General features: G+C 47.1%; 1 protein-coding gene across 1 annotated transcript; it reads right to left on the bottom strand.

Moving 5' to 3' along the window:
- Positions 1-27,802, bottom strand: EEF1AKMT2 (EEF1A lysine methyltransferase 2). Its single transcript, XM_040361351.1, has 6 exons — positions 27,635-27,802; positions 21,788-21,853; positions 20,034-20,148; positions 15,704-15,814; positions 11,477-11,693; positions 1-255 (listed from the first exon to the last, which is right to left on the bottom strand). Exons 1-6 carry the CDS (start codon positions 27,679-27,681, stop codon positions 152-154), a joined length of 660 nt encoding a protein of 219 aa, XP_040217285.1. The 5' UTR covers positions 27,682-27,802; the 3' UTR covers positions 1-151.

The raw sequence follows: 27,802 nt of genomic DNA, 5'->3' as shown, positions 1-27,802 counted from the left end.
TTGTATAAAAAGTTTCTTTACTAATAATCTACAGTCATTGGAGATATCTGTGTAAGAGATTCGTGTTCACACTCTGCGGAGAAAATAATTGCAGGTTCAGTCTGCCACTCAGTGTCCGATTGTTGTTTTATAAAGCAAAATCTTGTTCCCTTTAAGAGTTGCCCCTCCTCTGGAATACCAGAGCCGTGGCGCTGTGACCCGACTGTCCTCCAAAACTGAAGGTAGGTGTGGGAAGTGCATCTATCATTTCAAACTCTGCAAGAGAAAAAAATTAAATAAAAACACAGTTAAAGCCTGCCGTTATTTTCTTTCCAAGTTTATCTGAGTAATTTACAGAATTTTGAAGCAAAATAAAAAGGATTTTTGTACTCACCGTACAATCCATTTCTCTTTCGTTCATAGACGGACACAGCCTTCATTGACCTTAGGGTTATGCTTCTTCCTACCAGGAGATTTAGGCAGAATCCTACAGCACTTAAGGTGTTAAAAACCTTTCCTTCGTGCCGCTCCTCCCAGGTGGCGTGGCTCCCCCAGGCATAACCCACACCCTGCTCTAGCAGCCTCAGTTCGTAACAAGCAGTACAAACAAAGGAGGGGTGGGTGCTGTGTCCGTCTATGAACTCAGAGAAATTGATTTTATGGTGAGTACAAAAATCCTTTTTTCCCTTTCGTTCATAGACGGACACAGCCTTCATTGACCTTAGGGATGTCCCCAAGCAGTGTCAAAAAATTAGAGGGGTGGGAAAAATAACACAGCAAAAACAGGTTACACCCCAAACAAAAACCGGAGTTACTCAACGGAGGAACTCCAACCTTAAACTGTCGCCTGTAACACCCTGCGGCCGAAGGAGGCATCAGAAGATGCACTCACATCCACCTTATAAAACTTTGATAAAAAGTGGACCGACGACCAGGTCGCAGCCTTACACACCTGTAACACAGAGGCTTGGTGTCGGAAAGCCCAAGAGGCCCCGATCGCCCTGGTCGAATGTGCCGTGACACGAAAGGGGGGCGCCCGCCCCTTCAGGGAATAGGCCTGAAGCACAATCCGTCGGAACCACCTAGGAACAGTGGCCGACGAGACCGCCAGGCCCTCTTGTAGGGCCAGCCACCGACACGAACAGTGAGCCCGACTTCCGGAATGGAACCGTAACACAAGTACACTCGTAGGGCCCGAACCACATCCAGAGGATGCAAAGTGGCCTCCTCTTGGCATTTCGGCCGAGGACATAAGGATGGAAGAACAATGTCCACATCCAAGTGAAAAGCCGAAACGACCTTAGGGAGAAAAAAACGGCTTCGGCCGCAACACCACCTCATCCTTACGGATGACCAAGCAGGGAGCCTTGCAAGACAAGGCCGCCAGTTCAGACAGACACACGTCTGATCGAGGTAATTGCTACCAGAAATAAAATCACCTTTTGTGACAATAAACAAAAAAACCTCCCGAATGTCCTCAAAGGGAGCATCCTGAAGCACTGAAAGGACTAAATTCAAGTCCCATGGGGGTAATGGAGGGCGCACCGGAGGGGCCACCTGCCAGACCCCCTGACCCAACGTACGCACCCAGGAGTGCGATGCCAAGGGTCGCTGCAAGTAAAAACAGCCAGAGCAGAAATCTGGCTCCTAACCGTACGTAAGGCGAGAGCCTGAACCACTCCCTGCTGCAAAGACAGCAGAATCCTGTACACAACGCATGTACGAGAGTGCCAGTTCATCTCCCACACACAGAGAAGTAGGCCTTCCATGTATGAGGAAAAAAACCTACGTGAGGTAGACTTCCGTGCAGGCAGCACGGTAGAGATCACCGAGCCAAATAGGCCTCGGTCCTTAAGCCCCTGGCTCTCAACAGCCACGCCGCTAAGGCCGGTGGCTGTGAAACAGGGTGGAAGATGACCCTGTAACAGAAAATCAATTCCCAGGGGAAGACGCTAGGGGGCGTCTGCCACCAGACCCACCTGGTCCGCGTACCAGAAGCGACGCGGCCAATCTGGGGCAATCAGGACCGATAGAATCCCTACAGCTTCCACTCTGCGCAGCAGGCGAGGAAGAAGCTTCCGAGGAGGGAAGGTGTAAAGTAGGCGACAGTGACCCCAAGGAGCCACCAACGCGCCTGACGCGTCCACCCACGGGTCCTTAAACCTGGCCACGAACCGTGGCACCTACCGATAGAGACGGGACGCTAGAAGGTCCACGTCCGGAGTGCCCCACTCTCGGCACAGACCTGCAGTGCGACTTAGGTAGTCGACTAGCCAATTCCGTATTCCCGGAATGTACCCGGCCGATAGAGCCGGAACGGACCCTTCGGCTCACCGAAAGGATGTGCGCGACCCCCGTCGCTGCAACAGAACTCCGTGTGCCTCCCAGATGATCAACCTACGCCACGGACGTGGTGTTATCGGACAGGATCCTGACCGGTTGGCCCTGTAGATCCAGGGACCACCTGGCAAGGCAAAGCTTGATTGCTCGGAGCTCCAGAACGTTGATCAGTAGGCAGGACTCCACCTGAGTCCAGTGCCTCTGGGCTGACTGGGTGCCCCAAGCGCCCCTCCCCAACCGGAGAGGCTGGCATCCGTCGTGACCACTGTCCAGTGGCCTGCAGAAAAATGACTTTCCGGCCCGAAGCACCGGAAACGCCAGCCACCACACCAGGGGAGACATGATCAGATGACTCAATTGAATCTGGTAATCCAGAGATGACGGAAGCTAGTCCCATCCGTAGTACCCTGGCGTGGAATTGGGCATAAGGGAACCGCCTCGAAAGAGGCTACCAACTGACCCAGAACCTTCCTGCAGAATCGCAGAGATGACCGCTTCTGGGTCGGCAACTGCTGCACAGCAGATAGCAGAGTCTGAAGTTTTTCCTTTAGGAGAAAAAACACTCCCGCCCCGGAGGAATCCAGGACTAGTCCCAGGTATTGCAGTCCCTGAGACGGAATCAACCCCGATTTCAGGACAATCCAGAAACCAGCCGAACACTCGGAGAGCCTGACACGTGATAGACACGGCTCCACCAATGCAGAGCTCGAAGAAGCTCGTAGGAGAATGCCGTCCAGTCATCCCATGATAACAAACCCCCGCTGTCACAGCCGGGCCAGTATCGGGACGAGCACCTTGGCGAAAACCCGCCGAATGGGAAGGACACCAATCGAAAATGGTCCCCCCCGACCGCAAAGCACAGAATCTCCGGTGGTTTGAGGATATGCCAGAAAATCCCCCTGATGGAGTGCTGCTATTACCAAGCGAATCGACACCACCTAAAACTTTGCACCTTGACAAAAACAAACGAGGGACTTGAGGCCCAGGATTGACCGGGCCCCATCCTCCGTGGGGACACAAACAGAATGGAGTAAAAACCCAGAGACCGTTCAAACGAGGGAACTGGCACAATCACTCCCCTGACCAGAAGATCCTGGACAGCCCCTGACAGAGTCAACCGGCGAACCGGAGGAGGCCAGAAGCCGGAGGGAAAAAACCTGTTTGGCAGACAAGAGAGAAACTCAATCTTGTACCCCAAAGAAAACACTTCGCAATGCGAAGCCAGTCTCCCACCCGAGACGCGGGCGGGAGCAGACCTTCAGGTGGAAGCAGGTATGTCCGCAGACTTGTTAGGCATGCGGTATCAGGTGCGCTGCTACCCGCAGCGGGGATTCAAGCACCATGTAGACCTACCCCCACCGCACAGGGCGAGCGAAAAAACGCTCGGAGGTAGGCAAGGAGAGTTCCCTAGCCCTTCCCAGACTGTGGGAACAGCATGCGCTTACCACCCATGGCATCCTCAATGATGCCATTCAGGGAAGTCCCAAAAGGACCGTTCACCCTTAACGGCCATCACCAAGGCCACCTTAGAGGTCCTTCTTCCAGCTCCTGCAGCAGGAGCTTCGCTCTTTTAGTCGGGGCCTGACCAGGGCCCCGGCCAGAGCCGGCCTCACCGCCGAACCCACCACCGTGAATAGGGAGCGGGCCACGGCCTCCACTCTCCTATCAGCGGGATCCTGAAATGCAGGAGCATTGGTGGCCTTGCGCAGTCTGGACACAGGGGGGGTCCACTGGCGGAGGAGAAACCTACTTTTTTTTTTTTTAAAGCCCCCCTCAAGGGGGTAACGGGTTGCAAAGTTTTTTGACAAACTTTATGCGGTGCATCCCATTCCTTGTATAACATATTGTCCAAATAAGGAACACAAGGAAACACTGCAGCGGTGCGTGGTAGTCTGCTGGTACTGACACGGAGGTGTCTCCACCACATCCTCAATTTTTAGAGCCTCACGCACCGCAGAAACAAGAGCTCCAACAAATTCTTGCCAGCAACTGACTGCAGCAGAGTCATCCTCACTATCCATAAGGGTTAAAACCCACAGCCTCTGACATAACAGAACCAGAAAAAAACTGCGATTCTGTGTCATCCCCAGAAGCAGGCTTCAGGGAGGGGGCGCTTTTTTACCCCCCATCCTAGCTGCTTCAAACCTGGCAAGAAACCCAGGACAGCCAACATAACAGATGTGGCAGGGGAAGGGGCGTTAAGGGTTAACTCAGGCATAGCTTGAGAGGGAGACCTGGATCAGGTTCCATAGTGTCAGCGCTGAGTCACCCACCCTGCAAGGCAGGAAAAAAAATTGCAGAGCATGGGGGCCCCTGGTACTCACCACCCCACCCAGCTGCAGAGGGATCTGAAAAACCTGAGGTGTGCTCTGATGTGCTGGCTGTGATGTGTCTGTCACCTCATGGAAGAATCACAGCGTTTCACAGCACTAAAAAAAAAACAAAAAAAAAAAAAAACACTGTTACAGCACTAAAACTGGTACAAGATACCAGAGGCTGTGCTGTGTCTGTCACCTCATGGAAGAATCACAGCGTTACCAAGGAGATTTCCAAGATGGCCGCCGTCTGAGGTAAAAATTACCTCATAGAACACAGCAGCACTGGCTGTGCTTTGTCACCTCAGGGAAGAATCACAGCGTTACCAAGGAGATTTCCAAGATGGCCGCCGTCTGAGGTAAAAAATGAGGCTGCTAGAGCAGGGTGTGGGTTATGCCTGGGGGAGCGGCACGAAGGAAAGGTTAACACCTTAAGTGCTGTAGAATTCTGCCTAAATCTCCTGGTAGGAAGAAGCATAACCCCAAGGTCAATGAAGGCTGTGTCCTTCTATGAACGAAAGATAAAAGGATCAGTGCCCATCACTGCAGACTAATCAGTGCCCATCACTGCAGACTAATCAGTGTCCATCACTGCAGACTAATCAGTGCCCATCACTGCAGACTAATCAGTGCCCATCACTGCAGACTAATCAGTGCCCATCTGCAGTCTAGCCCATCATCTCAGCCTAATTAGTGCCCATATGCAGCCTTGCCCATCATTACAGCCTAATCAGTGCCCATCTGCAGCCTCGTCCATACTTGTAGGCTAATCCGTGCCCATCTGCAGCCTTGTCATTGTCGGAAAAGACAGAGCCGGATCTCCTGTGTACTCGGCTCGCAGTCACGCCGCTTGGCTCCTATAATGGACATAACACCAGTCCAATGCTGGGACGTCAAAGCTAGGAGGCGTCCAGGGGGCGGGACTGGGGGTGACTGTGAGATGAGCCGAGTACACAGAGAGATCGCGGCTCTGTATTTCAGCAGCGCTCGTTCCCTCCTTCCCCTCCGAGGCAGCCCTATATCAACGTATAACACAAACACATGCATGTTATACGCCGATAAATACGGTAATTGTTTTATCTACATAGAAAGCGCTCCTGAAGTATTCTCCTTAGTGCTTTCTCCAGGTGCTTGTCTCCTTAGTTCCACCACCCCAAACTTGCTCATCCATGTCTATATGAACCTTGCTTTGTGCACTGGTCCAAATCATTTGATGGAAGGGGGGGGGGGGGGGATTATGGTGTGGGGTTGTTTTTTAGGGGTTGTCCTTGGCCCCTTAGTTCCAGTGAAGGGAACTCTTAAGGCGTCAGCATATCAAGACATTTTGGGTAATTTCATGCTCCCAACTTTGTGGAAACAGTTTGGGGATGACCCCTTCCTGTTCAAACATGACTGAGCACCAGTGCACAAAACAAGGTCCATAAAGACATGTCTGAGCGAGTTTGGGGTGGAGGAACTTGACTGGCCTGAACAGAGTCCTGACCTCTACACGATAGAACACCTTTGGGATGAATTAGAGCGGAGACTGCGAGCCAGGCCTCCTCATCCAACATCAGTGCCTGACCTCACAAATGCACTTCTGGAACAATAGGCAAGCATTTCCATAGACACACTCCTAAACCTTGTGGACAGTTTTCCCAGGAGAGTTGAAGCTGTTACAGCTGCAAAGGGCGGGCCAACTCAATATTGAACCCTGCGGACAAAGACTGGGATGCCATTAAATTTCATGTGCTTATAAAAGGCAGGCGTCCCAATACTTTTGGTATATATATATATATATATATATATATATATATATATATATATATATATATATATATATATATATATATATTTTAGGGTTGTCCCGATACCACTTTTTTAGGACTGAGTACAAGTACCGATACTTTTTTTTTATGTACTCGCCGATACCGAATACCGATACTTTTTTTAAAATGTGTCCCCAAATGCAGCCATGTCCCCCGTACAGCAGCCATTGTCCCCCGTACCTACTGTTATCACCGCGGCGGGGAACATTACAGACAGCGTTCGTTTGAACAGCTGTTTTCCCCGCTGCGCATAGACACTCCCCCTTGGAAGTATTCTATTTTAGTATCGGGGGTATTAGCGGGAGTACGAGTACTCCCGCTAATACTCGGTATCGGTCCCGGTACAATATATATATATATATATATATATATATATATATATATATATATATATATATATATATATATATATATATATATATATATATATATATATATATATATATATATATATATATATATATATATATATATATAAAAAAAATCAGACAAAGAAGTCCCTCATATGGTCTGCTACCTAACCGGGCACCTGTTATAATGCACGGTGAGAACATCTAATCCACAGACTCCTAGACTGAAATATCACAAGAAAGGGAGATTGTGAAAGTTCCCAAAATGCTAAATGGCCAGCTTCTAGGTTAGCCATTCTCAACCAGGGTTCCGTGGAACCCTGGGGTTCCTCCAGAGGTTGCCAGGGGTTCCTTGAGCTGTGGCCGATGAACCACCTTTTTGATGGTGCCTACAGAGTTCAAGGTTCAACATCACTTAGCAAAGCCAGCAGCTTGGCACCAAATATATTTTTGGCTGCCTTTAAGGGTGGCATGCTGAGCACCACTTTAAGGGGGGCATTCTTCCCATTGGCCACAAGTATAAAGGGCATTGTTCCTATTGACTAGGGTTGTCCAGATACCGATACCAGTATCGGTATCGGTATCGATACTGAGTATTTGTGCTAGTACTCGTACTCGCGCAAATACTCCCGATACCAAAATAGAATACTTTTTTTTTTTTTTTGTGACATCGAACACAAATTGGATGGCACCATTGGATGGCACTGATAGGTGGCACTGGCATTGATTGAATGGCACTCATAAATGGATGGCACTGATAGGTGGCACTGGCATTGATTGGGTGGCACTGATGAGATGCACTAATAAGCTGCCTCCCTGCACTGATGCACTAATGGGCACTGATCTGCACTGATAGGTGGCACTGGCTAGCTGCACTTTTGGGCACTGGCACCGATGAGCTGCACTGACAGTGATCACTCCTTCAATGATATGTAGTTTTCCAGTACCGTATGCTAAAAAACAGCCCCACACCATGATGTACCAGTTCTTCATAATTCTAAAGAAAATATCTTTGGTCTGTATTGTGGTTTGAAAACGGTCACATGACATTAAAAAAAAGTATCGGTATTCGGTATCGGCGACTACTTGAAAAAAAGTATCGGTACTTGTACTCGGTCCTAAAAAAGTGGTATCGGGACAACCCTACTATTGACCCATGATGAATTGGTTTTCGTAAGGGTTCCTCGAGACCTGAAAATTATTTATGGGGTTCCTCTAGGGTTAAAAGGTTGAGAAAGGCTGTTCTAGGTGATCACAACCTGATGGTAAGTGGGCTGTATGGGCGGAGAATACAGAGTAGAGCAATGGGTGGCATGGCTTGTAAAAGACTGTGCACACAATTGTGCAAGGATTTACAACCTGATTGTAGTAAAAAATACACAAGGATCTGACAAGATGATATATTGGTGGGTTGAAACATATCAGAATCTACCGACATCCCATGATTTTACAGAAATGGCGTTGGAAAACGGAAATCCAGTGGATGAAGTTCTGTTATTGAAATTGTCTTCCTATTGACAGCTCAGTGACGTAGGAGAAAACTTGTTGAGGCCAATAGAAAGTTGCGGGCATCCTAGACAGGGAAGTGTCCTTATTTTAAAAGTCAGCAGCTGCAGTATTTGTAGCTGCGGACTTTAAAAAAAAAAAAAAAAAAAAAAATTGGTGGATTTCCTCTTTAGGCTTCATTTCCATGGACATTTTTACAGCCACTTTTCTGAGCTTTTTTTGCAGCTTAAAAACGTCTCTCCATGTTAGTCTATGGCCTCATGCCCACCATGATGTTTTTGAGCTGTAGATGGCTGAGCCGTTTTTAAGCGGCAAAAAAAAAAAAAACAAGACCAGTGCGTTCTGAAGCTCCAGCCTTAGGCTGCATTCACACCTAGGCGTAGGCAATAGCAGCGTTTTCCGGCGTTTTGTCGCACGTATTCAGGCTAATATGCGCGTTTGCATACAGCGTTGTCCGACGTTTTTGTACTGACGTTTTTTTTTTTTAGCCAATAGGAAAAACTAGCATCTTTTCATCACTTGTTGCTATGTTGGTAGATTTTTTTAATCTTCTGCATGGGCGACAAGTTCTATTGACGAAACGCCCGTAGCAAACGCCCGTTGTCGCGCAAGTCGCTTGAATCGAGCGTTTCCATTACTTTCTATGGGAAATGGAAACGCTCAAATACGCGCGATATGCGCGACAAAAAAGGGTCCAGAACTTTTATTGACTACATGCGATGCACGTCAGGCGCATCGGCGTTCAGATGTGAACCATGCCCATAGCCTTACATGTATTTTGGTCCCTCTGGCGTTTGTGCGCGTCGCGCTACAGGCGACAAAACGCCAAGGTGTGAATGGGCTCTTAGAGCTGTAAAAACGGCAGACGTAAAAAAAAAAAAAAAAACACACGCAAAAACGCTACCGCGGCGTTTTTGAGCTCCAGCTCAAAAAAATAAAAAACAGGCGTTTTTAAGCTGTAAAAAAGGCTAAACAAAGTGGCTGTAAAAACATCCATGGAAATGAAGCCTATAAGTTACATAGTTAGTCAAGTTGAAAGTCCTTCCAGTTCAACCCTAAAAAAAATTAATAATAATAATAATAATAATAATAATAATAATAATATCATACAATCCCATATGCCCAATTCTATACCCACAGTAGATCCAGAGGAAGGTGAAAAACCCCAGCAGAGCATGAGATCCAATTTGCTACAGCAGGGGAAAAAATTCCTTCCTGATCCCCCAAGAGGCAATCAGATTTTCCCAGGATCAACTTTACCTACAAATCTTAGTACTCAGTTATATTCTGTACATTTAGGAAAGTATCCAGACCTTTCTTAAAGCAATCTACTGAGCTGGCCAGAACCACCTCTGGAGGGAGTCTGTTCCACATTTTCACAGCTCTTACTGTGAAGAAACCTTTCCGTATTTGGAGATGAAATCTCTTTTCCTCTAGATGTAAAGAGTTCCCCCTTGTCCTCTGTGATGACCGTAAAGTGAATAACACCAAGTTTATTATATGGACCCCTTATATCTTTGTACATGTTGATCATATCCCCCCTTATTCTCCTCTTCTCCAGAGAGAATAAATTCAGTTCCTCTAATCTTTCCTCATAGCCGAGCTCCTCCATGCCTCTTAACAGTTTGGTTGCCCTTCTCTGCACTTTCTCCAGTTCCCTGATATCCTTTTTGAGAACTGGAGCCCAAAACTGATCTGCATATTCCAGATGAGGTCTTACTAATGATTTGTACAAGTGGGGCAAAATTATATCTCTGTCTCTGGAGTCCATACCTCTCTTAATACAAGAAAGGACTTTGCTCGCTTTGGAAACCGCAGCTTGGAATTGCATGTTATTATTGAACTTATGATCAACCAAAACCCCCAGATCCTTCTCCACTACGGACCCCCCAGTTGTACTCCCCCTAGTATTTATGACGCATATTCTTAGCCCCCAAGTGCATAACTTTACATTTATCAACATTAAACCTCATCTGCCATATAGTTGCCCAATCAGACAGAGCATTGAGGTCAGCTTGTAAACTGGAGACATCCTGTAAAGGACGTTATTCCACTGCATAGCTTGGTGTCAGCCTCCTGTACGTTTGGCTCGGAGATATGCAGTCCCACCCTTGCCTCCCTCACCTCCTGGTACCAAGTCTGCCAGTGATGTAGAACCCATGCGTTTGGGCTTCACACGTCTCTCTACAGATGAGAGGGCCTTTAGGAGGAGGGAGAGATTGTGCCTTTATTGTGACCAGGCAGTGAACTTTTGTTTTATCCATGTTAGGCGAAGTAGCAATTTTATTTGACTGCCATCGCATTGAATTGAACAATGTATAAATGGCAGTTACAATTACATTTATTGTAATCACAGCAGCCATTCTGTTCTGTATACATACAGCCTGAGCGCTTTGTGTACCCCACCCATGAAAACCAGTTGCATGTGTACATAAATAGCCAGATTCAAGTAGAGTTACGCCGGCGTATCAGTAGATACGCAGTCGTAACTCCGAATCTGCGCCGTCCTATATTTAAGTGTATTCTCAAATTGAGATACACTTAAATCTAGCTAAGATACGACCGCCGGCACCGTCGTATCTTAGCTGTCTATTTATGGCGGCCGCTAGGGGCGTGTACGCCGATTCAGCGAGATACGCCTATTCACGAACATACGCTTGCCCATCGCAGTACAGATACGCCGTTTACGTAAGGCGCTTTCAGGCCTAAAGTTATTCCACCAAAAAGATGGCGCAGCCAATGTTAAGTATGGACGTCGGACCCGCCGTCGAATTTCACGTCGTTTGCGCAAGTCGATTCAGAATAGGGCTGGGCGTAGGTTACGTTCACGTCGAAACCAATGAGTCTTTGCGGCGTAATTTGGAGCATCCGCACTGGGATACGTCCACGGACGGCGCATGCGCCGTTCGTTCAAAACGTCAATCACGTCGGGTCACGAATCATTAGCATAAAACACGCCCACCTCCTCACAATTTGAATTTGGCGCGCTTACGCCGGCCCATTTACGCTAGGCCGCCGTAACTTAGGACGCAAGTGCTTTGTGAATACAGCACTTGCCTCTCTAACTTACGGCGGCGTAGTGTATATGAGATACGCTACGCCTGCCTAACGTTAGGCGCGTCTTTTTGAATCCAGCTAATAATGTATGTGCTCATCTAGTTCTCTTGTGATTCCTTACCTTTGTCAAACTGCTTGAGCAGCTCCTCTTTGGTCCAGTTGCAGGATGTGATGATAAAAAGGCCTTTGGGTTTTAAAATAGTACAGAGCACATTTACATACTGAGTACGCTTTTCTTGTGCATCGCTGGGATCCAGGCTCACCGCATCAAAGGTGCCTTTATCCAGACAGATGTCAAACTGTTCTGAAGGACTGAAGGAGTCCAGAAAATCTGTAACCTAAAAACAACACAGAACAGCAGGCTGATAGAAAATCAAACTTTATTATAGTTAACACAGTGATCAGAAATGTATTTTTCAACTCTGGCCAATTATGATTGGTTCCTAAATGTAACAGGACTTAAAAGTGTCAGCTCAGCTTTTCCAAAAAAAAAAATGAAGAGGTGAAACGCCCCACACACTCCTCACCCTCCCCGGTCCCTGCTGTACTTACCTCCATGGGTGATGAGCCGCCAGTGATCATGCAGCCAATGTAGCATCCCAAGGATCTAAAATGACCTGCTCTTCTCCCCCATCTTTCTGTAGCCCTTCTGGCAAGGATCAGAGCGATACAGACTGGTCAGCACCAGCACAGAGAATCACTCTGATCTGTCCTGGAAGCCCTGCAGAAAAAAAAAAGGGGGATAAGCAGTGGCGGTGCGTCCATAAGGGGCGCATGGGCGCCGCCCCCTTTCTCCTGCCACCCCTCTATCACCATTGCATGAATCCATCTATGGCTGCCATAGGCTCTAATAGGCATCTAATATGCTACAAAAAAGGTGAACAGGGAGCGCCATGCTTGGCGCTCGCAGGTTATTCAGCTGTGTGTTAGGAAATATTCGCTTTCCTAACACTAAACCACATCTCAGCCAGTTAGGTGCTTAGGTCTGTCACCTGATTGGCTAAAATGACAGGTGATGTGATTGGACGCCTATATAAACATCCCTTGTAATAGGAATATGGCATGATCGGTCCTCTTTACAGCCTGAAATCCCCCCCCTCCCCCAAATAAAAATGATCTCGGCTTCCCAGCTGAAGTGGCGCCATTTGTTTGAATGCAGAGGCCGGGCATGACGTCATAACATCGCGCCCGACCTCCGAACAATCATAGAGACTCTGGTCCACCGGAAATCTCTATGGTAAACATGCAGGGCCGGCAGATCCTGTCTCCGACTCACCGATGGCAGCGGCGAGTCGGTAGAAGCACTGGAGGGTGGCGGGCGGGAGGGGGACATCCCCTCTCGCTGCCCATAAGAACGATCAAGCGGTGGAATAGCCAATATGATCTTTCTTACGATGTAGGGAATCGCCGGCTCTAAATAACAATATCTGAATGATGCCTGTAGCTGCATCCATCATTCAGATATACACACACAGTCAAGGACGTCATATGACGGCCGGCAGGCGGAAAGTCGTTAATGAAGGCACAACATTCAGCAACTCACATGGTTGGTGAATAAAAAAAGAGGCATATCTAAGCATGCAGACATCCGGGGTGAAGCGATCCACATAGACCATCCTCTGCACCGCCATCAATGTCACCCCTTCCATTCTGCGCTCCACGAGCCCTTCAAGCCTCGCTTTCAAATCGCTCTACTGCAGGGTAGTCTTCCTGATCACGACTGCAGACTGATAGTGGAGAGTCAGCCCCTGGACGAAGTAAGTTTTTTACGAAACGTACGTCAGGCGGAGCGATGCGCAGACGTCACCTCGTGCTCCATTCACATTTTTTAATTCTGACTCGATTTTTGAGTGTCGTCTCGCAAAACTAGCAGAATTCAAGCTAATGGGGTGTGCAGTACCGCATTTGGCCAGAGGTGTGAGGGCGCCGGTGACATTCGAAACGGTTCGGAAATACTCAGAATACTTAAAGGGGTGGTTCACCCTAAAAACTACATTTTCTTATTCCACTGCCCCCCCACATTACAATTAGATTAAGGCTCTTATTATTTTTTCCATGCTGTACATACCTTAGTACAGAATATCCACCCGTGCATCTGGGTTGCGAGTCCCGCGGGAGTGGGCGTTCCTCACATGCCGGTGATTGACGTTTTGCCCAAAAACGAGCTCCCCCCCGTCGCGTAAGCCGCGTCACGGTTGGCGAAAGGAGCCGAACGGCGAGTCGGCGCTATACTGCGCATGCGCATCGCCGTTCGGCTCCTTTCGCCAATCGTGACGCGGCTTACGCGACGGGGGGGGAGCTTGTTTTTGGGCAAAATGTCAATCACACACATGTGAGGAACGCCCACTCCCGCGGGACTCGCAACCCGGATGCACGGGTGAATATGCTGTACTAAGGTATGTACAGCATGGAAAAAATAATAAGAGCCTTAATCGGATTGTAATGTGGGGGGGCAGTGGAATAAGAAAATTTAGTTTTTAGGGTGAACCACCGCTTTAAATACTTCATTCCCGAGCTCAGGCGAGCTGTCCCTGAGTATTTCCGAGGCTCTCCGGCCCCCACACCTCTGGCCACATGCGGTATTGCATGCCATAGAAGTCAATGCGGAGCGAATTATCTTTGTTTCCATTGACTTCTACGGGGAAGCTCCCTTTGCTATGCGAGTGCTTTGGATTACAAGCATTCTCCTGAAACGGATTATGCTCGTAATCCAAGGTTCCACTGTAGTGGTCTTTTAATGGTTGTGGAACGAATCATCTGTTCCACTATTCCTTATGGGGAAATTCACTTTGATATACAAGTGCTTTGGATTACAAGCATTTTTCCGGGAAGGAATTGTGCTCGCAATACAAGGTTTTACTGTATATCCCTCAGGGGATACTTTGTATTTAGCACTGCGCTTAGTCTGATTCTAGAAGGTACATTTTGGTTTTAGTTTTAATTTAGGCTGGTGGGAGAAGTATGTGGGAGGGGGGAGAAGACTGTGAAAAAATGTCATGTCTGCTTGACAACAACTGGTAAAATTAAAAGGGTTGTAAAGGTAAAAATGTTTTCCCTAAATAGCTTCCTTTACCTTAGTGCAGTCCTCCTTCACTTACCTCATCCTTCCATTTTGCTTTTACATGTCCTTATTTCTTCTGAGAAATCCTCACTTCCTGTTCTTCTGTCTGTAACTCCACACAGCAATGCGAGGCTTTCTCCCTGATGTGGAGTGTCGTGCTCGCCCTCTCCCTTGGACTACAGGAGAGTCAGGACGCTCTCTACGTTGCAGATAAAGGAGCTGTGTGTTAGTGGGCGTCCTGACTCTCCTGTAGTCCAAGGAAGGGGGTGGGCACGACACTCCACACCAGGGAGAAAGCCTTGCATTACTGTGGTGAGTTACAGACAGAAGAACAGGAAGTGAGGATTTCTCAGAAGAAACAAGGACATTTAAAAGCAAAATGGAAGGATGAGGTAAGTGAAGGAGGACTGCACTAAGGTAAAGAAAGCTATTTAGGGGAAAAAAAAAAAATTGTACCTTTATAACACCTTTAGGCTCAGATTCACGTAGAGAGGGCGTATTTGTGAGCGGGAGTAACGTATCCTATTTACGCTACGCCTCCGCAACTTTGACAGGCAAGTGCAGTATTCACAAAGCAAAGTTGCGACGGCATAGCGTAAATAGGCCGGCGTAAGCCCGCCTAATTCAAATATGGAACACGTGGGCGTGTTTTATGTTAATTTCTTGTGACCCCACGTAAATGACGCTTTTTACGAACGGCGCATGTGCTGTCCGTGAAAGTATCCCAGTGCGCATGCTCCAAATTAACCCGCAAAAAGCCAATGCCTTCGACGTGAACGTAAATGACGCACAGCCCTATTCGCGAACGACTTACGCAAACGACGTAATCAACGGAAAATTTGACGCTGGCCCGACGTCCATACTTAACATTGGCTGCACCTCATATAGCAGGGGTAACTTTACGCCGGAAAAAGCCTAACGTAAATGGCGTATCTGTACTGCGACGGCCGGGCGTACGTTCGTGAATTGGCGTATCTAGCTGATTTACATATTCTAGGCGTAAATCAGCGTACACGCCCCTTGCGGCCAGCGTAAATATGCAGTTAAGATACGACGGCGTAGGCGACTTACGCTGGTCGTATCTTAGCAAAATTCTGGCGTATCTGATTCTTTGAATCAGGCGCCAAGATACGACACCTCAGACTCAGAGATACGACGGCGTATCTGGAGATACGCCATCGTGTCTCCTACGTGAATCTGGGCCTCAATGTTCAGAAGCTGCATAACAAAAATGGCAATGACGGGAAAATATATTCAAAATATCCAACAAAATTGTACGTCTCTCACCTGGAGTTTCACACTCTGGGAAACCCCTTCCTTTTCGCATATACTTCTAGCAAGGGCTATTGCATCAGCACAGTAATCCACACCCATAAGATTGCTGTATCCAGCTTTTGCCTGTCATTAAAAAAACACAAGAGAGAGTGAGGAACATCGATTTAGGCTCCGTTTCCACTATTACAACCCCAAAGTCGCGTGATTTCGCTGCAATTTTTTTACCGCGATTTTTGGCCGCGACTTGAAGCAATGCCTGTGTATTCTTGAGGTCTATGGACCTCAAATCGCATCAAAGTGGGACCAAAGTAGTGCAGGGACTACTTTGAAGTCACACAGATATGAACGGTGCTCATTGGAAATCATGGGGTATGACTTTTCAGTCCCAGGTCACATGACAAGTCGCACAAGTGGAAACCGAGCCTTAGCCCCCATTCACACCTAGGCGTTTTTACGCCTGTAGCGCTACGCCGCTGCCGCCAGAGGGCTGAAAACAGATGTCCCTCTATGGAGATGGTTCACATCTCCACGCCGAACGCCTGTCGCCTGCCGCGTGAAAAAAGGTCCCAGACGTTCGGCTAGGAGATGGGAATCATCTCCATAGAGGGGGTCATCTTGGGGCACATCTAGGCGGACAATACCGGCGCTTTGTCGCCGCAAATCGCGGTACAAAACGCCGCTATTTTTACCGCGATTTGCGGCGACAAAACGCCGCGATTTCGTCCGCCTAGATGTGAATGCAGCCTTAGGCTCCATTCACATCTAGGCGTTTTTACGCCTGAAGCACTACGCTCACAAACGCCAGAGGGATGAAATAACATTATTTGCTATGGTGACTGTTCACACCTGAATGCCAAACGCCTGTCGCGCGAAGCTCAAACAAGTCCCGGACCTTTTTTTTGTCGTGCGGTTTGGGCGTATTTGAGCGTTTCCATTTCCCATAGAAAGTAATGGAAACGCTCGATTCAAGCGACTTGCGCGACAACGGGCGTTTGCTACGGGCGTTTCGTCGCTTTAGGCTGCATTCACACCTAGGCGTAGGCAATAGCGGCGTTTTTTTCCGGCGTTTTGTCGCGTGTATTCATGCCAATATGCGCGTTTGCATACAGCGTTGTCCGACGTTTTTGTACTTTGACGGTTTTTTTTTAGCCAATAGGAAAAACTATCATCTTTTCATCACTTGTTGCTATGTTGGTAGATTTTTTTAATCTTCTGCATGGGCGACAAGTTCTATTGACGAAACGCCTGTAGCAAACGCCCGTTGTCGCGCAAGTCGCTTGAATCGAGCGTTTCCATTACTTTCTATGGGAAATGGAAACGCTCAAATACGCGCGACAAAAAAGGGTCCGGAACTTTTATTGACTACATGCGATGCGCGTCAGGCGCATCGGCGTTCAGATGTGAACCATGCCCATAGCCTTACATGTATTTTGGTCCCTCTGGCGTTTGTGCGCGTCACGCTACAGGCGACAAAACGCCAAGGTGTGAATGGGCTCTTAAATCAATAGAACTTGTCGCCCATGCAGAAGATTAAAAAAAATGTACCAACATAGCAACAAGTGATGAAAAGATGATCATTTTTCCTATTGGCTAAAATAAAAAACGTTGAAGTACAAAAACGTCGGACAACGCTGTATGCAAACGCGCAAATAAGCATGAATACGCGCGACAAAACGCCGGAAAAAGACGCCCAAAAAAACGACCGACGCTCAGGTGTGAATGCAGCCTTACTCCATAGTGCAAAGCCCTGACACTACAAGTCATTACCACTCTTGGCAAGGAACGCTGAATTCTCTGTTCCCAGCAGGAACCATAAATGTAGAAAGTCTGATTTACTAAAAGAAAATAAGCTGTTCACTGTGCAAGGGAATTTTCTCTTTAGTTTACGGAGATAAAGCTTTATCTAAACCAGAAGGCTTTAGTTCCTTTTGGACCGCATTGCCAAAACCTTAAAGTGGATGTAAACCCGAAAAAAAAAAAAAAGTGTTTTAATGTCACAATGTAGAGTATAAGATTTCCTATCATCTGTGCCCAGTCTTGCCACATAGAGTTAATCCAGCTCTGAGCAATCCTCTTATTGTTCAGCAAGATAAAAACAGACTTACAGAGAAAACCCTTAGTCCGTTCCGCCCCCTTTCTGTGAGTGACAGGTTATTTACATATCTCATGTACTAGCCTGGAGACAGGCATTATTTTTTAATTCCCACCCCCCCCCCCCCTCCTTTTCTGAAGTCGTGTGGTTACTTTTTAGGGTTTTGACTGGATGTTAGTGATCATAGCAGAATACAGAATAAGAATAAGGAACACAGGAAAAAAATAATGCATGTTGACAAGGGGAGTGTAAAGGTGGGCGGGGAGTCCACTGACATCACGACTCCACCCACCGAGCTCCAGACAACAGACCCACCCACAGTGTTCAGTTCTTATAACAGACAGAGGGGAGACATTTGACAGGTAAGGATACATGCAGGAGGCATCTATATCCTTATAGATCAGCACTATGGCAGCAGTTTAGAAAGGATGAGAGTGGCTTTACATCCACTTTAGTGGTTGTCCTGTTCCGATTAGCTTATTGAATGTGGTAAACACAGTACCTCATCACAGTAAACTGAAATGCATATATGCGGTCGCTCAACATTTAGGCTCGATTCTATGCATGTTGCTTTTGAGGGTTTCTGCAGTGCTTTTTGTTGTGCCTTCCACGTTTTTACCATGATTTTGCTGGGATTCGTGTTTTATGTGTAGTCCAAGGGAGGGGGCGAGCACGACACTCCACACCAGGGAGAAAGCCTTGCATTACTGTGTGGAGTTACAGACAGAAGAACAGGAAGTGAGGATTTCTCAGAAGAAATAAGGACATTTAAAAGCAAAATGGAAGGATGAGGTAAGTGAAGGAGGACTGCACTAAGGTAAAGGAAGATATTTAGGAGAAAAAAAAAAAAAAAAAAAAAATTGTACCTTTACAACCCCTTTAAATTTACTACGTATAGTGTTGGGATTTACTGATATATTATTACATGTACTGTTCGTAATTTGCTTTCTGTTCATTCATACAGTAGCCACAGTCCCTGAGGAAGCCATTTGGCGAAACATGTAGGATTAAGCTGTGGGAACAACTATAGGAGCTACAATAACACGTCTTGAATGACCATAAAGCTGTTCATGTATTGTATAATATTGTTTTTATGTACCCTTGTAAAATGTAATAAATTGTGATTTTATTCAATTTGGTATGTCCTTGTACTAATTGCACCTATAATGTCCCATCCCCCCCCCCCCCACCTTGTATTCTTTAACTACTTAAGCCCCGGACCATATTGCTGCCTAAAGACCCAAGGGGTTTTTACAGTTCGGGACTGCGTCGCTTTAACAGACAATTGCGCGGTCGTGCGACGTGGCTCCCAAACAAAATTGGCGTCCTTTTTTCCCCACAAATAGAGCTTTCTTTTGGTGGTATTTGATCACCTCTGCGGTTTTTATTTTTTGCGCTATAAACAAAAATAGAGCGACAATTTTGAAAAAAATGCAATATTTTTTACTTTTTGCTGTAATAAATATCCCCCCAAAACATATATAAATATTTTTTTTTTCCCTCAGTTTAGGCCGATACGTATTCTTCTACCTATTTTTTTTTTTTTTTTTACCAAAAATTGCAATAATCGTTTATCGGTTGGTTTGCGCAAAATTTATAGCGTTTACAAAATAGGGGATAGTTTTTTTGCATTTTTTTTTTTTTTACTACTAATGGCGGTGATCAGCGATTTTTTTCGTGACTGCGACATTATGGCGGACACTTCGGACAATTTTGACACATTTTTGGGACCATTGTCATTTTCACAGCAAAAAATGCATTTAAATTGCATTGTATATTGTGAAAATGACAGTTGCAGTTTGGGAGTTAAACACAGGGGGCGCTGTAACATTAAGGGATCACTGTGTGTGTGTTTACTAGTGTAGGGGGGTGTGGCTGTAGGACTGACGTCATCGATCGAGTCTCCCCTATAAAGGGGATCACCCGATCGATGCGCCGCCACAGTGAAGCACGGGGAAGCCGTGTTTACACACGGCTCTCCCCGTTCTTCAGCTCCGGGGAGCGATCGCGACGGAGCGGCTAAAAACAAATAGCCGCGCCGTCGTCCCGGATCGCTCCCCGAGCGGACCCGACCTCCGCATGTACCGGGGGGGTCCCGATTGGACCCCCCACCCACGTCTAGCAGAGGACGTACAGGTACGTGATTGTGCCTGTCCGTGCCATTCTGCTGACGTATATGTACATGAGGAGGTAGGGAAGTGGTTAATGTCTCTTTAAAAAACAAATTACTGTCAGCAACATTTGTCTTACCAGTTCCACCAATAACATGCCATTCCCAGTGCCAATATCCAGTACTGATGAACTATGTGGTATTGTATGGGCATTTATCCATCGAACCACTCGGGTCATGCTACCTTCACCAAACCTGTTTCAAAAGGGAGACAAAAATGTTTTAAATACAAGCATGTGATAATTCCACATTGTAGGGATCAAAGGCCCTTTACACAAGATGGGGGTTTTGATTTACTAAAACGGGAGCGTGCAAAATCTGGTGCAGCGTGCATGGTAGCCAATCAGCTTGTTGAATTAAGCTTTGACGATAAAACCTGGAAGCCGATTGGTTTCTATGCACAGCTGCACCAGATTTTGCACTCTCCAGTCTTAGTAAATCGACCCCAGTGCATCTGGTCAGTGGGTGATCAACCGGTGGCCCTCCAGCTGTTGCGGAACTACAAGTCCCATGAGGCATTGCAAGGCTGACAAGTTCGATGCGTGGCTCCCAAAGGCTAAAGCACGATGAGACTTGTAGTTCCAAAACCGCTGGAGGGCCACAGGTTGAGCACCCATGATCTAGTCCCTGTGCATCCAATCACAACATTTTCGTGTGCAGAATACCTGCGTTCCATGAATACATAGGGCCCTACATGGAAGTACCACTCCAAACAGCGTTCTGCACGCCATAGACTGACAGGCTGCAGGCAACAGGGCTGGATACTGCGCCTCCCAAGTGCATTAAGGTACTGGGATTGCACTGGGGGGGGGGGGGGGGGGGTTACATGCTCCTGGTCCAAGAGACCTAAAGTGTGCTGCTGATCCCGACTTTTTCAGCACATTTTTTATGCCGAAAACCCTCCCGCTGTGTCATGCAGCCAGCGGCCGTCCACTGTAACAAAGCCCCGCCTCCTCCTCGTCCATGATAGACGGAACACTGATACAATGTTGGGAAACAAAATCAGTGTTCCGTCTATCACGGATGAGGAGGAGGCGGGGCTTTGTTACAGTGGACGGCCGCCGACTGCAGTTGCATGACACAGCGGGAGATCAAAAGGTACATAAGGCTACAGATGGGCACAGTGAGGCTGCAGATGGGCACTGATGAGACAGGGGGGCACAGTGAGGCTGCCGATGGGCACTAATGAGACAGGGGGGCACAGTGAGGCTGCAGATGGGCACTAATGAGACAGGGGGGCACAGTGAGGCTGCCGATGGGCACTGATGAGACAGGTGGGCACAGTGAGGCTGCAGATGGGCACTGATGAGACAGGTGGGCACAGTGAGGCTGCCGATGGGCACTGATGAGACAGGTGGGCACAGTGAGGCTGCCGATGGGCACTGATGAGACAGGTGGGCACAGTGAGGCTGCCGATGGGCACTGATGAGGCTGCAGGTGGGCACAGTGAGGCTGCCGATGGGCACAGTTGACCCTCTTTTCCACTTACAGTAGCTGCTGCATTTTCCACCCTAGGCTTATACTCGATACTTTTTGTTGTGGTAAAATTAGGTGCCTCGGCTTATATTTGGTTTGGCTTATACTTGAGTATATACTTTATAAGTGGAGAAGGGTTAGAACCTGTTAGGATTTTACTGTTATCCCTGGCTACATTAGAGAGAGAGAGAGTCCAGATAGCTGTAAAAACCTCACAGGGGATCTAATCCTTCCATACTCTTCATGGGCGTGAACATTACATCACCAGTGATACCAATGTAAAAAAAAAAAAAGTCAATGTAATACAACTTTATTTACTGTAAATTACACTGCACAGTGCTAGACTTCTGTCACTCACCAGATCTCTCCTTCATCACCATACTCCTGGAAAGCTTGCAGTTCACAACTGTAGACAGCATCCCAGCTATGGGGGGGGGGGAAGAAAGACAGAAAACCACCCATTACATTGACATAGGATAACCGTATAGAACATACACTATATTACCAAAAGTATTGGGACGCCTGCCTTTACACGCTCATCAATTTTAATGGCATCCCAGTCTTATAGGCAGATTCAGAAAGATTTAGGCCGGCGCATCAGTAGATACGCCGGCCTAAGTCAGAATCTGCGCCGACGCAAATTTAAGCGTATTCTGGTAACCAGATACGCTTAAATTAGGCTAAGATACGAGCGGCGTAAGTGTCTTACACTGGTGTATCTTAACCACTTCAATACCCGCCCATTGTCATTTGACGTCCACAGATGGGATCTCCCATCCTGGGTGGACGTCAAATGACGTCCTGGGCTTTGCGGGTGAATATCTGAATGATGCCTGCAGCCAGAGGCATCATCCAGATATCCTTTTGTTCTGCCGGCGATTCTGCGCAGCATAAGAACGATCATAGCGGCGGTTCCGCCGCTTGATCGTTCTTACAGGCGGCGGGAGGGGACATCCATCCCCCCCCTCCCGCCGCCATCCGGTGCTTCTCCGGGCTCTCCCGTGCCATCGGGGGCCCGGAGAAAGAATCGTCCGGCTCTCGCAGGAAGCATAGAGATGACTGGTGACCAGATGGTCACCAGTCATCTCTATGACCGTCGGAGGACCCGGGCGCAATGTGATGACGTCACGCCCGGGTCCCCGTGAGTAAACAAAGCCGCGATTGCGGCTAGTAAGCAACAGTATTCATGAGATCGGTGAATTTTTTTTCACCGATTTCATGCTTTCCAGCCTGGAGGAGAGATGTGAGGTCTTATTGACCCCGCCTCTCTCCATAAAGAGGACCTGTCACACACATTCCTATTACAAGGGATGTTTACATTCCTTGTAATAGGAATAAAAGTAAAAAAAAAAAAAAAAAAAAAAATTTAGAAAAGAAGTGTAAAAAAGACAAAAAATAAGTAAAAAAATAAATAAAAGAATAAAAAATAAAATTAAAACGCCCCTGTCCCCGGTAGCTCGCGCGCAGTAGCGAACGCACACGTAAGTCCCACCGACATATGTGAACGCCGTTTAAACCACATATGTGAGGTATCGCCGCGTGCGTTAGAGTGCCAGCAACAAATCTAGAACTAGATCTCCTCTGTAAATCCAAACTGGTAGCCTGTAAAAAAAAAATTAAGCGTTGCCTATGGAGATTTTTAAGTACCGATGTTTGGCGCCATTCCATGAGTATGCGCAATTTTAAAGCGTGACATGTTAGGCATCTATTTACTCGGTGTAACATAATCTTTCACATTATACAAAAAAATTGGGCTAACTTTACTGTTTTGTTATTTTTTTAATTCATGAAACAATTTTTTTCCAAAAAAAGGGCGTTTGAAAAATTATTGCGCGAATACCGTGCAAGATAAAACGTTGCAATGACCGTCGTTTTATTCCCTAGGGTGTCTGCTAAAAAAACATATATAATTTTTGGGGGTTCTGCGGAATTTTCTAGCAAAAGAATAATGATTTTTACATGTAGGAGTGAAGTGCCAGAATAGGCCCGGTAATGAGGTGTGTATAACAGCCCTGTATTGAAGTGGTTAAAGTGTAATTTTTAGGCTGGCCGCTAGGTGGCGCTTCCATTGCGGTCGGCGTAGAATATGTAAATCACTAGATACGCCGATTCACGAACGTAAGCCCGGCCGACACAGTACAGATACGCCGTTTACGTAAGGCATTTTCAGGCGTAAAGTTATTCCATCAAATAGCTGGACTAGTAATGTTAAGTATGGCCGTCGTTCCCGCGTCAAAATTTGAAAATTTTACGCTGTTTGCGTAAGTCGTCCGTGAATAGGGCTGGACGTAATTTACGTCCACGTTGAAACCAATAGGTCCTTGCGGCGTACTTTGCCGCAATGCACACTGGGATATGTACACGGACGGCGCATGCGCCGTTCCTAAAAAACGTCAACCCATATTGACATAAAACACGCCCCCTCAGCCTAATTTGAATTAGGCGCGCTTACACCCGGCGCATTTACACTACGCCGCCGTACCTTAGCAGGCAAGTACTTGCCTTGCTAACTTACGGCGGCGTAGTGTAAATACGATACGCTACGCCGCCGCAAGGTTGCGCCCGCCTACCTGAATCCAGCTATTAGTCCGTAGGGTTCAATATTGAGTTGGCCCACCCTTTGCAGCTATAACAGCTTCTGTATGGCTGAAATCGCATCACATGCGATTTGCGTTGCGAATCACATCTAATGTTGGATATCGCACCAGTGGGAAACGGCCCTGAATGAGGGAAGTTTAACCACTCAAAGACTAAACCTTTTTCTGAAACTTGTTGGTTTTAACCACTTCCCGACCTCCTCATGTACATATACGTCGGCAGAATGGCACGGACAGGCACATGTACGTACCTGTACGTCCTCTGCTAGACGTGGGTGGGGGGTCCGATCGGGACCCCCCCCGGTACATGCGGAGGTCGGGTCCGCTCGGGGAGCGATCCGGGACGACGGCGCGGCTATTTGTTTTTAGCCACTCCATCGCGATCGCTCCCCGGAGCTGTAGAACGGGGAGAGCCGTATGTAAACACGGCTTCCCCGTGCTTCACTGTGGCGGCGCATCGATCGGTTGATCCCCTTTATAGGGGAGATCCGATCGATGATGTCATTCCTACAGCCACACCCCCCTACACTAGTAAACACACACTAGGTGATCCCTTAATGTTACAGCGCCCCCTGTGTTTAACTCCCAAACTGCAACTGTCATTCTCACAATAAAGAATGCAATTTAAATGCATTTTTTTGCTGTGAAAATGACAATGGTCCCAAAAATGTGTCAAAATTGTCCGAAGTGTCCGCCATAATGTCGCAGTCATGAAAAAAAATCGCTGATCGCCGCCATTAGTAGTAAAAAAAAAAAAAAAAAAAAAAAAGCAAAAAAACTATCCCCTATTTTGTAAACGCTATAAATTTTGCGCAAACCAACCGATAAACGATTATTGCGATTTTTTTTTACCAAAAATAGGTAGAAGAATACGTATCGGCCTAAACTGAGGAAAATAAAAATTATATATGTTTTTGGGGGATATTTATTACAGCAAAAAGTAAAAAATATTGCATTTTTTTCAAAATTGTCGCTCTATTTTTGTTTATAGCGCAAAAAATAAAAACCGCAGAGGTGATCAAATACCACCAAAAGAAAGCTCTATTTGTGGGGAAAAAAGGACGGCAATTTTGTTTGGGAGCCACGTCGCACGACCGCGCAATTGTCTGTTAAAGCGACGCAGTCCCGAACTGTAAAAACCACTTGGGTCTTTAGGCAGCAATATGGTCCGGGGCTTAAGTGGTTAAAGTTAAAATATTTTTTTCTTTTTGCTAGAAAATTACTTAGAACCCCCAAACACACACACACACATATATATATATATATATATATATATTTTTTAGCAGAGACCATAGAGCAGTGATGGCAAACCTTGACCCCCCAGATGTTTTGGAACTACATTTCCCATGATGCTCATGCCCTCTGCAGTGTAGGTGAGCATCATGGGAAATGTAGTTCCAAAACATCTGGGGTACCAAGGTTCGCCATCACTGCCCTAGAGAACAAAATGGCGATTGTTGCAATATTTTATGTCACACTGTATTTTCGCAGTGGTCTTTCAAATGCAATTTTTTTGAAAAAAAAATATACACTTTAATGAAAAAACAAAACAAAATCTAACAGTAAAAAGTTAGCCTAATTTTTTTTTTGTATAATGTGAAAGATGAGGTTACGCTGAAAATCGTGAACTTTATTCCAAGGCCCCTTTCACACTCGGGCGTCCACGGAATCGCTGCGCTTTACCATGGTATTTGCAGGGGTATTCGGCCACTAGCAGGTCGCGTTTAACCCCCCACCAGCGGCCGATAAAGGGTTAAAACCACCCGCAAAGCACTGCTGCAGCAGCACTTTGCTGGCGGTATAGCCGCTGTGCCCCATTGATTTCAATGGGCAGGAGCGGTGGAGGAGCGGTCAACACACCGCTCCTTCACCGCGCTCCACAGATGCGGCTAGCAGAACTTTTTTTTTTTTGCGTCCTGCTAGCGGAGAGACAGCAGCGGCTCTTTCAGGGCGCCATTTTTAGCGTTAAAGCGCCTGCAAAATGCTCCCAGCGTGAAAGGGATCCCAGAATCGCGCAGCTCTAATAGCGCTATATAAGTGCTGGGTGACAAGGACACCTTGTGTCTTTTTTCAATCTAACTATACAAGTACCTGTAATAAATAAAATACATAAAAGATAAAAAAAAACGTCTGTGTCCCCCACCAAGCAGATTCACTATTTGTCCTGGTGATCACTGACCTCAAGACAGGAAGTGATGAGAAATCTAACAAGTGAATTCCCCATATGGCTATAGATCATTAGCTAGATTCACAAAGAGTTAAGTCAGTAGATACGCCGTCGTAACTCTGAATCTGCGCCGTCGTACATTTAAGTGTATTCTCAAATTGAGTTACACTTAAATGTAACCAAGATACGACGGCCTGCGCCGTCGTATCTTAGCTGTCTAGTTGCGCCGGCCGCTAGGGGCGTTAACGCTGATTTACGCCTAGAATGCGTAAATCAGCCAGATACGCCGATTCACGAACGTACGCTTGCCCGTCGCAGTAAAAATACGCCGTTTACGTAAAGGAGTTTTCCGGCGTAAAGTTAGTCGAACAAATAGCTGGCCTAGCCAATGTTAAGTACGGCCGTCGTTCCCGCGTCGAATTTTTCACGTCGTTTGCGCAAGTCGTCCGTGAATGGGGCTGGACGTCACTTACGTTCACGTCGAAACCAATAAGCCCCTGCGGCGTAATTTGGAGCAATGCGCACTGGGATACGTCCACGGACGGCGCATGCGCCGTTCGTTAAAAACGTCAATCACGTCGGGCCGTGGTTTATTTACATAAAACACGCCCACCTCTTCACAATTTGAATTTGGCGCGCTTACGCCGGCCCCTTTACGCTACGCCGCCGTTACTTAGGAGGCAAGTGCTTTGTGAATACAGCACTTGCCTCTCAGACTTACAGCGGCGTGGCGTAAATACGATACGCTACGCCGGCTGTAACATACGCCGCCCTACGTGAATCCACCTATATCTCTCATTTCCTGTTAAATGGGGGGGGGGGGCAGGAAGTGAATGAAAATTGCCCCAACAGGATATAAACACGAAAAAAAAATGTATCTGACAGGAGTATTAACTCTTCCCCCCACACGATCCAGAAATTAACCAAAATGTCTTTTCACACGCTTTAAGTGTTTATTTATCAATTATTTTGTGAATTGGTTCAGTGACATCAAATAACGGCTTCACATGGCAACAGAACAAGTCTGTGGGTGTACCAATATGGCGCCCGTGTCACACATGAACAGCGGTGGCTTCACATGGCAACAGAACAAGTCTGTGGGTGTACCAATATGGCGCCCGTGCGGTGCGCGTGTCACACACGAAGAGCGATGGCTTCACATGGCAACAGAACAAGTCTGTGGGTGTACCAATATGGCGCCCGTGCTGTGCGCGTGTCACACATGAACAGCAGTGGCTTCACATGGCAACAGAACAAGTCTGTGGGTGTACCAATATGGCGCCCGTGTTGTGCGCGTGTCACACATGAACAGCGGTGGCTTCACATGGCAACAGAACAAGTCTGTGGGTGTACCAATATGGCGCCCGTGTTGTGCGCGTGTCACACATGAATGGCGGTAGAACGTTTCGGTGGCGTCCGTGCTGTATTCTAGCCTACTCACTGATCCTTGGTGCCCAGTGCTGACGGAAAGAACTCCGCGTCACTCATGCCGCTCGAAATCGCCCAAATCTATGAGAGAAGAGAAGCCTGGGCTATGGAAGAAATAAGGTAGCGGCTAGTTCCCATTAACATGTGACCCGGAAGCAGAAAATAGAGGGCGGGCACATGA

This window comes from Rana temporaria, chromosome 8, assembly GCF_905171775.1.
Source record: "Rana temporaria chromosome 8, aRanTem1.1, whole genome shotgun sequence".
In the NCBI taxonomy this organism is placed as follows: domain Eukaryota; kingdom Metazoa; phylum Chordata; class Amphibia; order Anura; family Ranidae; genus Rana; species Rana temporaria.
The sequence above is the reverse complement of the archived record's forward strand: the minus strand, read 5'-3'. Positions and strand labels throughout refer to the sequence as shown.